Consider the following 13,570-nt stretch of genomic DNA (forward strand, 5'->3'; position numbering starts at 1 on the left):
TGGTCGTTAGTTGACGTATATATACTTCACTCAGAGCACAGTATAGTTGCGTAATAAGAAAAGTTTATATTTGCTTATTAAATTAACATTTCTGAACACTAAAACGAGCGCTGCGATTTGGTGTAGATGGTTGCTCAGAGAGAACACTGTACAAATATGATGGTGATTAAATGAAAATAGATTTTTTTTGGTCAACTACATCCCTCTTAGACACAAGATCTGACCGGTCTGTGTCTGACCCATCATTGTCACTTTTTTATTATATCTAAAAAAATCTACATTCATAACACATTTGCCAGGTACTCCAAAATAAATACACCAACACACATGTGCATGCTCTCAGGCACACTCTTTCTCTCTCTCTCTCTTTCACACACACACACACACACACACACACACACACACACACACACACACACACACACACACACACACACACACACGCACACACTCTCTCTCTCTCTGTCTCTCTCTCTCTCTCTCATATCTCTCACTCCCCCCCCTCTCTCTCTCACACACACACACACACACACAAAATTAGTATTCATCTGTAACTTTTTGTAAGACAAAGTCACTCTTAGTTCTTCAGATATGTTCTATCTCTTGCGACTTTTTTTTTTTTTTTCTTACCCAAGCCAGAGAAAGAGAGAAATAATAGATGTATACCAAGATAACCTGACCATTTACAAGATGCATTATAAAATGCTATATGATTAACATATGAGCTCTAACCTCTGGAGCAGTTCACTAGTAGACAACACTCTATTTTCATCTTCACTGCTGGAGTCAGTGTCGCGAGCTGCTATTAGACTCCTCAACTATCTTCTTCTTTTCGCCTTATGCTCATGTTTTTTGTTCTTTTTCTTCTGAAAAAAAGAAGGAAAGTTGAATGAAATGTAATTTCTAGTTTTGCAAAGACGTCTGGCGCTCAGACTGTGTTAATCTACTCCAAAAGAACACCACCTTTTTCACTTTTTTTGTGTTTCTTGGCTTTGTGTTTCTCTTTCTTGTTTTGTTTCTTCAGCTGTGGTGAGCATGCAGATGGGATAAAGCCTGAGACAGAGACACACAATGTAAAACTTCATGTTAATATAAAAGACAGGCTGGTGAAAAGTCCTGGATGAAAAACAGTAACTTTAATATTACTGCACCTGTATATTCAAAATCAAAAGTATTGGATAGTAAAAAAGCTGTGTCTTGTGTGACTTAGCTGAAATCATTCATTTTAGGATCTCTAGTGACGTTCATGCTTTAGACATTTATTTACTCCAATGCAAGTTATTATTATTACTTAAACAGGCGTTCACACAGTGTGCCTGTGATGCATTGAGCAGGATGGTGACTGCAGTGGTTACAGTGACTGTCTGGGGCCAAATCCTCTTCATCCAGGCCTTGTGATTTAGCAGGAGCACTATGGGAGGAGGACAGAGCATTTAGTGCTCTAGTTGTTTCTGCATAGGACTTGCTCTGATTTATGAATTAATTGAGCCGGTTCACGGGTTTGAACGATTGTTTCAGGACTCAAACCGAATTGATCCGATCGGTTCTCTCTGATCAAAACACTGAGACGAACAATGCATAATAAGGCGATAGTAAGAGCATTTGGAGTGATAGTTTGACTGATATTGTAAATAAATAAAGACATTTGACTCAAGGCGTGAAATTGCGGTTTATTAAAATATGCATTAACATATTACTATCCTGCCTGGAAAAAAAAAAATTCTGTAAAACTTCTTTTTTAATTACTTATTTTTGTAACAGCAATATGTGCATTAAATGTTGATTTTTCTGAACATTTTAAAATATGTATCACCAGATATATTCAAACATATACACCAAAATATTCAACCGAAATAGGTCTGCTCTGTGCCTGCTCAAATGCTGCATAAAAGCCAGACAAAGTTATGCCTGCTCAGACCAACCTTAACCACCTTAACGTACCAAAGTGTGCAATTGCAATTTCTGTGTAAATGCATTTATACCACCTTTGAGCAGCATTAAACAGTGTGTAAAAAAGACTTCTGTGGCACATTTGCAGGGTAACTTTGCCATAATACATTCACATTTATGCAAATGTGCATTTATGTACTGTATTTAATCCAGTGTCATTTACATTCATTTTATTGTTGCATGCATTACCTGGAAAAATAACTTTGGGCTATTTGATAATTAGACACATTGGCTGACAAGTTGACTGATTTTTCAGATTAATAATAATAAATGGCAACAAACAGCATATAAAAAAAAAACTACTTTTATTATTGCCAACACAGCTCATTTAAAGATTTTCTTGTAGACTTTGACTCTGGAGTGAAAGTAAATAAAATCTCAGCCAACCGTGACACTCATTTAAGATGCATTTGCCTGTTTCCCTTTTATGTTAAACAACTAGTGCCACCTTTGGTTGCATAAAAGTACTTTTAAAAACAACAAAAAGCATTGCATCATGTCATAGGCATAAACATCTCACAAATATTGCTTAGATGTGTAGAAATCAGCTTAAGGTTAACACGTATCTACACTTTGATATTTATTATGTGTTCAGCAATTTACTTAAAAATACATACACCGTATGCATCTAAAATAGGAAAACAGCTTTACAAATGAGGATATCAAAATCCACAATCAATAAAACTCAAAATTTCCAACACAAATATAAGGATGTTATCTAAAAATAGCAGAAACAATGTTTTTCTTCAAAAAGGTAATTTCCTTTTGAGCTTCCATTGCTTCTTCATAAATTTCAGAGGGAAGTCAGAGTCCTATTTGGGAGGTCAACCCTTGCACACTTTGGACAAACTCCTGGCATTGAGGCCATGTGTCATCTGCAATATTGATGATTAATATGTTGATATGAAATACTATCCACTTCTGTCTCTTCAAAGTGCTATTGGATATGAGGCCGTGGTTTCAGGATAAGTTTCCCCGTCTAGTATGTGAGAGGAAAAAATACAAATGTTTGCACAAGAAAGGTTACTTTGGATACTTAAAGCAGTGAAACTGAAAATCACAATGTGCAATCCAGAGGACACAAGTACTCACATCATCACAGGACATGTTATATTCTGCTAGCACTGTCCGGCAGCGTGCTGCAATACTGCTAGTGGTTAAGGAGAGATTTGGGAGTCACAGTTTTGTAATTGTTTATAGTCAACAGATTGGCAGACAGTACACATTTCCTCTATTAAGAAGGATACATAGATGGTGCAACAACTCGTTTGTGTATTCCAGCAAAGAAAAGGCCAATCAGAGTCACACAGCTGATAGTGAAAAATGGATGATTCCATAAAGATGAGAAGAAAGAAACCTGTGGAAAGAGAAGACACGACAGACAAACAACTGTAAGGGCAAATAAGCAGAAGGCGACATTTGACACTAATCTGACACCGCTTCATTTCACATACTTTCTGAGTGTCTGGATCGATCAGCCAGTTCCAAGCTCCTGTGGCTGTGCACACAGACACCACGATCAGAATCACTGCAAAAAGAAGACAGAGGTCATGAATTAAAATGAGGCAATGTAAGGCACAATATAATTGATTTCAGTGCTTGTTGATTAATATGTTATGGACACTTGGAAATCAGGTACAGATCTTAGCTCAGACCAGATACATAGTCCAGGTTTTAAACTGCTTGAAACAGATCTAATGAAGTTTAGAGCAGACAAGCTGGACTGACTTACTGCGCCAACGACCTGTAGCCGGCTGCAAACAAGACACATACTCGGTCAGTCTCCTCTCAAAAGCCTTCAGGTCTGAGGAGGAACAACACAACTATATCAGCACAGGACTGACAGTCAGAAATACATTTTTACAGTTTTAATTTACAAAGAATTCAGAAACCACTTAAAGGACATGTTGATAGACAGATTTGTATCACTTCAATGTTGGTAGTACATATAAATGAACAATGTGTATTTTTTTTTCCATTTGACCTGTACCCAGATCTCCCAGTTTATTTAGCAGCTAAAGTGATTCTCTGACAGCTGCAGGGCTTTTATTAAAACTACAGATCGTACTTCTGTAATTTTGTATTCTGGGTTTTCCTACATTTCTAACAAAAGAGAATGCCACAATCCCCTTTCTCCGTTATCTTTAGTCATGTAACACCTCTTTCAAAGACATTTCGACCTTCTACTCTATAGACAGCCAAGATTTATTAAAATACAAAATTGTCAGTGGTCAATTACCCCTTTAAGACACTTTGATTGCTATATTTATGTGAAAAATGCGTATTGAAGAAAAGCTAAAAACATAGATGGGATAAATACACTGATTTCAGGCTCAGTTACATTTGAGTGAGAAATATTAGCTGTACCAGGCATATCAATGCACATGCAACTTTATGGCTTTTATATTTTATGGAAAATGTACACTTTTTATTTTACATGTAACTTATTATATGTCAGTGTCAGATATGATGGCATTATGATTGGCCAACACGATGTTTAAAAGCCAAAAGCCGGGGTTTACAGTGACATAAGAGCTGCACTACTTGTTGATACATCAATATATATTGTCTTTCGAGATTTCGTTTCACATACTTACGTTCATGTTGTTGCTGCAGTGCATGTTAGCCAAATAAACAACCCTTTTAACAGCTGAAGGCTCCCAAATATTAGCTTAGATGCTAGCAACCCAGTGTCAACACTCTCTAACTTGCCATAACAAACACATGGATGCTCCGCTAATATTTGAATATGAAACTTGGAGATGAATACACTAAACTGATAATCGATCTATTGAGAAAAAAAGAAAAAATACCTTCGGCTTGTTCTAATGAATTCATTGCTCTTCCCCCAAGTGCTGTAGTCGCTCAGCTCAGGCCTGCAAACAGACGCGACTGCCGTCAGCGTGCAGCAGCCAATCGCGGAAGCTCTCTTCTCATTGGCTCCTACAGAGGAGTGCGTCATCTTAAAGAAATTTATTAGTTTAGCTGTTTGTCTGTTTATTTAGAGTTTAGATTTTTATCTGTTAGATGCTTTGTTGTTTTGCGGTTTACTATTCTTTCTGCTAAGTATATTCAGTAATCAGATTGAAACAAATTCCAAAGCTGTCAAGACATGTTTACTTGTTTACATTTCTTATTACAGTGACATTTACATTCCATGATCTTAAAAAAAAAAGGAATTTAAATGACATATTTGATTGTAATTAAAATGTAATGCAACTGAACTTAAAATTTCAAGTAGGGACATTTTTTCTATTTTTATTGTTTGTACCGCACTGTTATGTCTATCTATATCTATATATAATTTTTTCTTCTTTCTAACCTCTGTCTCTTTGTTTATTACATTACGTTATCAACACTGTTTCACAATTATGCCTTTCTCTCTGTCTGTATATCTCTAGGACATATACTGCTGTTATTTGTTCTTCTTCTCACTCTTCTGGTGGGATCGACTGCTTTCAGCAGTTGGTGGCTGATTACTGGTTAGAGCAGGGATCAGGGGTAAATACGTACAAACATATACACACATATTCATGTGACTCAGCATGACCCTACAGTCTTAATATCAAATCATACTGTTTTCTCTCTCTGTTTTTGTAGAACAATACAAATTCATCAAGCTGCGGTAATATCTCGGAGAATCCAGACCTGCCATTCTACCAAATGATTTATGGCATTATTATTGTTGCTATGATATTGCTGAGTATTGCCAAGGGCTACACTTTCACTAAAGTCACATTGCGTGTTTCTTCCAAAGTGCATGATACCATGTTCAAACGGGCAAGACATATTATTTGCAGATTAACCCCCGCCCCCTAATATAAGCTATAAGAGATTTCCACTATTTCTGCTGTAATTATGACTGAAAAAGCTGCTTGTTTTCGAATTTTTAGATGATATATTATGGTAGATTTACAGTGATATAGTAGATTAATTAACCATGATTCAGTTTATGATTCAAGAAGGTTTCCTACAAAAACAATATATATATTTTTTTATTTTAATTTAGATTACACTTATTATTTTTATATATTAATAATATATTATTATTGGTTGATCTAACCCATCCTCATGGGAAAGGAACTAATTTTTATAATGTGAGTGATCAAGTAAATGAATGCAAGCATTGTGATACTATTTGTTCAGTAAAATGAGAACTGCAGCATTTTGATACCATTTGACTGTACTTTTCGTCAGATCCTTGGCAGCCCAATGAGTTTCTTTGACACAACTCCAGCTGGTCGCCTGGTGAACTGCTTCAGTAAAGACCAAGATGAGGTTGATGCAGTTTTGCCGTTCAACATGGAGAACTTTTTGAAGTTCTGTCTGATCGTCACTTTCACCATTCTCACAATCTGCGTAGTGTTCCCATACCTCCTGATCGCTGTGGCAGTTCTCACGGTCATCTTTGCTACAATCCTATAGTGAGGGATAAACATTACACCTTAAAATCATAAGATGTGTTTTTTTTTTTTATCCAGGAGTAGAATACAGACGCTACAAACACAGATCCACTGAACAGGTTTTAATGCCATGGAATGTACAAACCATGTTGGTTTTCTCTTTGACCTAGTGTTTTCCAAAGGAGCATTTGTCAGAAGAAGAGAAGTTCTCCCTGGATCTCTCTCATCACCTCTACCATACAGGGACTCAGCACCATCCATGCCTATGACAAAAGAAAGCAGTACATTGAACAGTAAAATTATACAATCAATAGATTTGGATCTATGAAAATCTATTAAAGGTCAATAATTACTCACTCTCATGTCGTTCCAAACCCATAAGACCTTCGTTCATCTTCAGAACTCAAATTAAGAAATTTTTGATGAAATCCAAGAGCTTTCTGAGCCTGCATAAACAGCAACGCAACGTGTTCAAGGCCCAGAAAGTAGTAAGGACATCATTAAAATAGCCCATGTGACCGTGGTTGAACTGTAAAGTTATGAAGCTAAAAGAACACTTTTTGTGTGCAAAGAAAACAAAAATAACAACTTTATAAGATCAAATGTCTTATGGGTTTTGAATGACATGATGGTGAGTAATTAATGACAGAATTTTCATTTTTGGGTGAACTATACGTTTAAGATAATAATTTAAATTGGAAAATATTTTAGAAAGACATACAGCACCGGGAAACATGTTGTGGTACTTGCCAAAATGTATATGAAACATCATTAACCCTCATGAATCATATCCCAGAATGACTCAGTAATTATTCAGCATACCTTAGCAATATCAGGCAAGTATGAGAGTTAAAATTTAGACCAACAACATGATTATCAGTTTGATTTTGCCAACGAACAATTAGTTAATAATGAAACTGAAATTGCGACTTGCCTGTTTCTGCTTCCAAATAAAGCCAAAACCGATTTAGTGTTTTTTTTTTTTCAATGACCCAAAGACAGCTGTTTGTTGCCATCTACTGGTGTAATGATGTAACCTGCAGAGAGAGACACTAAAAAGACCCAGTGCTGTTGGACCATATCTTACACAATACAGGTAACTCTCACAGCTAAACCAAAACAGTAGTCTAAACAAATGAAAGTCTTTATGATTTCAAATTTAAGTGGATGTTTGAGCACAATTTATTTTTGTCATTGAGTTGACTGGGATCCTTTAGTTTGTGGTGAGAGGTGGAGTCAAAGTCTACCAGTGTTGAGAGACTGCTTGAGTATATTAGGGTAAGAGACATAAACATTAAGTTTATTTAAGTGTATCATGAGTTTATATTTAGTTTAGAATATAGTTTTGATTTGTTACCACTGCTTGCTTGTGTGCTGTAGAGTTGTGTATCAGAGGGTCCACGAAGTGTCAAGGGCGCGCATATTACCACCGGCTGGCCACAGGAGGGCGCCATTACCTTTAAAAACTACAGTATACGATACAGGGACAACACGCCCATAGACCTCAATAATCTCCACATAAACATTAAGCCAGGGGAAAAGGTCGCATTGTGGGACCCACTGGCTCTGGTGAGAGAGAGGATATTATGTTTTATTCAAAGCTTAATTTATGTTTTCATTTTAAGATTAATTTTCTTATTGTCATAAGTTAATACTGACATAGTGTATACTGAATTAAATTCAGAAATGGAAAGTTGTGATATGTACTTAAATATGCACATGTTGTTACCTTCATAAGATGCAAAAAGCAGCTTGAGCATATCAGTAAAGGCATTTGTCTTAAGAACGAGGATGTTCTGCCAGATTTGTTCCTCTTGATTTCATTCGTTGACCCTCTCTTTCTGATTCAGGGAAGTCCTCTCTGGGTGTGGCATTGCTCCGTTTGGCCGAGCCGGCCGAGGTGATGTGGACATCTGCAAACTGGGGTTGAGAGATCTTCGCAGCCAACTCTCTGTCATACCACAGGATCCTGTACTCTTCATCAGCACTGTCAGGTGACCTCTCGACTTTCAATTTTATTCACAATAGGTACTTATTTCACCAGTGCATCACCTCAATGAATTGTGTTTTTTTCTGAAAATGACTTGAAACTGAAACGGGCAACAGCCATTGTGAGCTTATTAATTTGCAATTACAAAAAGTTGCAGTTATGAAAAGTAAATTAGCAATTATCTTTACAATTACAACCTTAATCTAAAATTTTCTAACAATTTTTGTATATTGTAATCTTGTCAATTTTGTGGTCAATATAGAAATAGTCACTATAGTTGGCATGAACCAGAAATTGTGACTGAGGTATATCAAAGTAAAATGGCTTCTCAGATGAAAAAAAGATAGCGCTTGATTTTGTCCATCTGGAATTTATTTGGATTGTTGTTGTTTGCTAATTTCTCTGACCTTTTCATGTGAGTGACATGGTTGCTGGACGAGAGCGATTGAAACTTATCTGGATATTGGACAACTTTTTTGCCCAGCCCTCGCTCCAGTATACACCTCATCAGAGAAGAGCAGTGTTACTCTCAGAAAAAAAGGTACAAAAGCTGTCAATGGGGCAGTACCCTTTCAAAATAACAAATATGTTACAAAGTTGTACCTTTTGGAAGGGTACCACCTCAGTGATAGCTTTTTAATCTTTTAGAGTGTACTAATGTTTTTATCAAACTGTTGAAATTGTTTTTAGTTTTTCAATTTAAATGTCTAGGTTTTTAAAAGTATGTCTATATAATTTGTTTATTTCAGTTTAATTGTAGTTATTTGAATGGAAATGAGAAATGTAGCCTGGGCAACTAGCTGAATGAGAAAAAAAAAAAAAAAAAAAAAACCTATATACTGGTATATCTTTTCAAGCTACAAATTTTAATTTAATGGTTTTAAAAAAAGTAATGAATTGCACAGATGAATAATTTTAATAAACACTGCATCATTCCATAAAAAATAAGAATTATTGATCCAAATTTCACGGAGACTAATGTGTTTGTTTGTGTGGTTACTTCATAAAGGTACTGTATAATCTGGAGCCCTTTAACAGCTACAAAGATGAGGAGCTCTGGCTGGCTTTAGAAAAGACCTACAAGCAATACATGTTTTACACAGTAGAAAACAGCTTGGATGCTCACTCCTTATACAGTAGCTATAAGCTTCAGAAGTTTCAAACTTGATGATCAATACATTACATCAATACCATTTGATCAATTGGCACTTCTACTCCACTCACTCATTATAATAAAGTCTGCTTTTCTGGTGACCAGAAATGATTTCATTGTGATTTCAACAATCATAGTTTCTTTTAAGGGTAGCTCAAACATCATCAAGTTAATCTAGCTTTTTATGTGAGGATATAATTTATTGAGAGAGCAAAGGAAAGTCACAATATAAGAGTGGGCATGTTAGTGTGAGCTGCACTATAGTGATGAAACATAGACGTAACATCTGCTTAAATTCCTCTCAGTGCCTTTCACACTTTCACATGGTAACATAAAAAAGAATAGAGAAACAGCAACAGAATATAATAGTCATAGAATAGAAAAGACACACTCAGGCATTCAGGTGTTAAATCATCCACACCCTTCTTTCTCTTTCTCTTTCTTGCAGATTGCTAAGCTGCCGGAGAAGTTGCACTCTCCAGTAGTGGAGAATGGAGAGTATTTCTCTGTCGGAGAGCGGCAGCTCATGTGTATGGCCAGAGCACTGCTTCGCAATTCAATAGTAAGAACACAAACACACACAGAATACCCTCGAAAATATTCCTAGCTCTTACACTAAAAAAAATAACTCTTTGAATGAACATAAAAAAATTATGGAAATAATTTCCACATGATAAAAGGGTTAGTTCACCCAAATATTAAAATGATGTCATTAATAACCTTCATGTCGTTCCAAACCCGTGAGACCTTCGTTCATCTTCGGGACACAGTTTAAAATATTTTAGATTTAGTCCGAGAGCTCTCAGTCCCTCCATTGAAACTGTGTGTTCGGTATAATGTCCATGTCCATTTGAGTTATTAATGACATAATTTTAATATTTGGGTGAACTAACCCTTTAAGTTGCTTTATTTCAGCATTATGCAGTTCTGTTATTCAAATTTAATGTACTTGCGTTGGGTCAATTTAATTTATTAAGGTTGATTCAACTTATTTACTATGATTGGGCACAGCTTAATTTAATAGTGTCAGCCCAACTAAATTGAAATGTTTTGGACAATGTTTTTAAGAAATTTAAGTAAACTTAACTTAAACTTAAACTTAACTTAGTAGAGTTCACAAACAACAATTGAGTTAATTGTACATGAAAATTTAATTAATGATGACAAAAAACAAATAATACCATTTTAGAAATGCCACTCCCTTTAATTATGATTTAATAATTCTATATCATTGAATCAATAAATCAGAGTGCAGCTGCTCGACTTAACTCAACATATATATAGACCTTCTTTTAATTTCAATTTATCAAATATATAAGACAAATATTTGAAATGCTATGTTAGATTTCAAACTGTTTGTTTATTCATTTGCTTACTTGCTTGCTTTGTTCTGTTCTACTGTACAATATATCAGAACAAGTTTATTGCCTCCAACTTGGCTATTTATTGCTCACGTACCTATCTAATGGTGCTACACTTCTGCAAGAGGGTGTCAGAACAACAATTACCCATAATACACTGCAAAATCCTCAAACAATGAGATGCAAGTCTGTATTGGTTTTATTAAAGAGCCACACAGATGGGAAATCAAAAATTACCTGTATTACAGTGTATGATGTAGCTGTCCATCAGTGTAAACAATGTGCAAATAATTAAACCAAAAAGTACACGATTTATAAAGTTATTGGCTTCTAAAGTAAGGAGTCGACTCTGAATCGCTGAAACAAGTCGTTATTGATTTCAAATCTTTTTCCCATCTACGTCACTAGGAGCACTTTGCAATAATAATCTCCGCCTACCGTCTTGGGAGAAACGGAACTCTGCCCTGCCCCCCCCACCCCCCCCACACACACACAGACGCTCCGGTTGGTGTGAGAGCATCATGTCGAGGAGACAGTGTGTTTTTAATTGTAAAGGCAAGTTTGTTTTATTTTCACTACCAAAGAATGAAAATCAGAAGAACCAATGGCTAAAATTCATTTTTACCACAATACCAGAGCAGTACAACAAATCCCTTTTGCATGTGTGCTGTCTGCAGCCTTTGTCTGCGCTGATCTTCATTTACAAACACGTCATTAAAATGAAGTGTAACTCCTTGAATACTCAACGAAGAGACATGAGAGAGATATCTATAGAAAGCTTGACATGTCTACTTTTAAACTAAACAACTGTGATAAAGTAATCCATATGATAACAACGCGATGTCTGTTTTTCATGTCTCCCTTCGTTATATCTAATGTGACCACGCCCCGCGCTGAACGAGCTATTCAGATTCAAACTGAAGCGCGCGGCTTGAATACACCCACACAGAAGAAAAAGCAGCGAGACTGTTCAAGTTTTTTTATTTTACTGTTTGCTTCGCGATGAGAGGAATAAGACATAATTCACCCCAAACAGATGCTAACGCATAGTTTACCATGTAGGTGTGTGCGGAACAACCAATCAAAACTGACTATGTTAGTTGACCAATCAGAACACAGTATGCTACCGAAAGGTGGGGTTTAAGGAAACTGAATCTTTTGAACAGCTTCGCGTGAACCGTTTGGGGATCTCTGAGAATTGAGGTAATTTTAAAATGATATTTTGACAAAATGACAATGTTTTTTAACCTTGGATGGATTTAAACCTGTTGTACAGGATTTATAAACAGTGATAGGAAGCTTAGAATTTTCATCTTACTGGCTCTTTAATCTGTTACTTTTATGCAACAATGTTATGTTGGCTGAACAAATAGTTTATAAGTAAAGCTGACAATACACACTTTTTTGTTGAATAAACTAGATTAAATTAACACATTGTTAATTTTTCGCCCACAGAATCCACACGGTTTTGGAGAGTGACCGCATACTCGTCATGGACCAGGGCAAAGTAATCCACTGCTTCTAATATAAAAATTGACATTGCAATCAACACATATGAAATAAATATATAATAGCATATTTGAAGTACTCAGTATCAGACTACTTTCATGTTTTCTTCCAGGTGGTTGAGTTTGATCGTCCACAGGACCTGGTACAGAGGCCGAACTCTTTATTTGCATCACTTCTAGCAGCAGCTAATCAAGTGAACTCATGAAGCACTCAGAAACATTTACATACTCCTGTAGCCCTGCACCCTGCTGCACAATTAAACAGCAGAGACTGTGCCAGAGCATACAAAATGGGGGGCATTTGATTTTCTAAAGGGGACCTCAGTAAGTAGGGGGGCACAGAACTTTCAAACATTTAAAGTAAATACACATTGCACATCTTCATTTGAATTTAACATTACTATTGTAATTTTCCTTGTACAACTACAGATGGCTCTGCACATTTATGCCATGTGCTTTTTATGTCTACTGTGTTCTTTATATTTTGTATCATACCATAAATGAGACTGGATTTACAAAGCTCTTTACTTATAGCCGCAGCACTTACAGACTATGCTCAAAATGTTCACTGATTTTTCATAGGTTCATCAAATGTATTTATAGTATTTATGATTTTTGTATGTATGAAATGGATATTATATCAAAGGACAACACACGCACAAATAAAGCCTTATTTCTCTCTTGTAAGCTTTTCTTTTATTTCAGCACAAGACTATATACATTTAAAGTATGCTCGCAGAAAGTTCTGGTTGAGTCAGTGTGTGTTTTTCTCACCTTGGACACTGGGTGTCTCTCTCCTCCTCCAGTACCAGAGCTTATTGGGCCATGGTTGCATCAGTGGAGACACTAACTGATGAAATGTGTTGAAATTTCAGCATCAGCGTGCATCTCAGACTGATGAGGGATTGAGGGAATTATTTTAACTCAGTGTAGAGACAGCGTGAAACACATTAATCAGATATCAGTGACTCTTTATTGCTTGTGTGCAATATTCTTCAGCACAACTTCTGCAGTGACACTCATGCGTCCATATGATGCGTCACTTAAAACACTTTCTTTAAGAGACATTTTTGTATTTTAAGTGATATTGTTTTTGTATTTTGAGCGATTTTAAGCTGTGCACCTTTAACACTTATTCAGGTCAATACCTTTAACACACACACACAACGTCTTGTTTGAGTACACCAAGTAACCATTGGCACTTA

The 13,570-nt window shown here is 36.0% G+C and overlaps 1 protein-coding gene and 1 long non-coding RNA gene across 2 annotated transcripts; one reads left to right on the plus strand and one right to left on the minus strand.

The window, feature by feature from the left end:
* Positions 1-2,238: 2,238 nt before the first annotated feature.
* LOC128016838 (nuclear envelope phosphatase-regulatory subunit 1) lies at positions 2,239-4,897 on the minus strand. The gene is made up of 6 exons (XM_052601669.1): positions 4,764-4,897; positions 3,683-3,754; positions 3,405-3,478; positions 3,198-3,307; positions 3,043-3,097; positions 2,239-2,929 (listed from the first exon to the last, which is right to left on the minus strand). The coding sequence occupies exons 1-6, from the start codon at positions 4,786-4,788 to the stop codon at positions 2,888-2,890; spliced, it is 378 nt and encodes a 125-aa protein (XP_052457629.1). The 5' UTR covers positions 4,789-4,897; the 3' UTR covers positions 2,239-2,887.
* Positions 4,898-7,451: 2,554 nt separating this feature from the next.
* Positions 7,452-13,052, plus strand: LOC128016840 (uncharacterized). Its single transcript, XR_008184292.1, has 6 exons — positions 7,452-7,631; positions 7,734-7,922; positions 8,204-8,884; positions 9,945-10,058; positions 12,313-12,364; positions 12,479-13,052. It is a non-coding gene; the product is annotated as an uncharacterized LOC128016840 (long non-coding RNA).
* Positions 13,053-13,570: the final 518 nt, after the last annotated feature.

Source organism: Carassius gibelio, chromosome A7 (genome assembly GCF_023724105.1).
Source record: "Carassius gibelio isolate Cgi1373 ecotype wild population from Czech Republic chromosome A7, carGib1.2-hapl.c, whole genome shotgun sequence".
Lineage (NCBI taxonomy): Eukaryota > Metazoa > Chordata > Actinopteri > Cypriniformes > Cyprinidae > Carassius > Carassius gibelio.

What these genes read in the sequence shown, in the direction of transcription:
- LOC128016838 (XM_052601669.1), bottom strand. Translation starts at nt 4,788, where the DNA reads ATGAATTCATTAGAACAAGCCGAAG. An exon ending in TTCATTAGAACAAGCCGAAG is followed by an intron (nt 3,755 to 4,763) that starts GTATTTTTTCTT and finishes GTTCCTCCTCAG; the next exon opens with ACCTGAAGGCTTTTGAGAGG. An exon ending in GGCTACAGGTCGTTGGCGCA is followed by an intron (nt 3,479 to 3,682) that starts GTAAGTCAGTCC and finishes TTCTTTTTGCAG; the next exon opens with TGATTCTGATCGTGGTGTCT.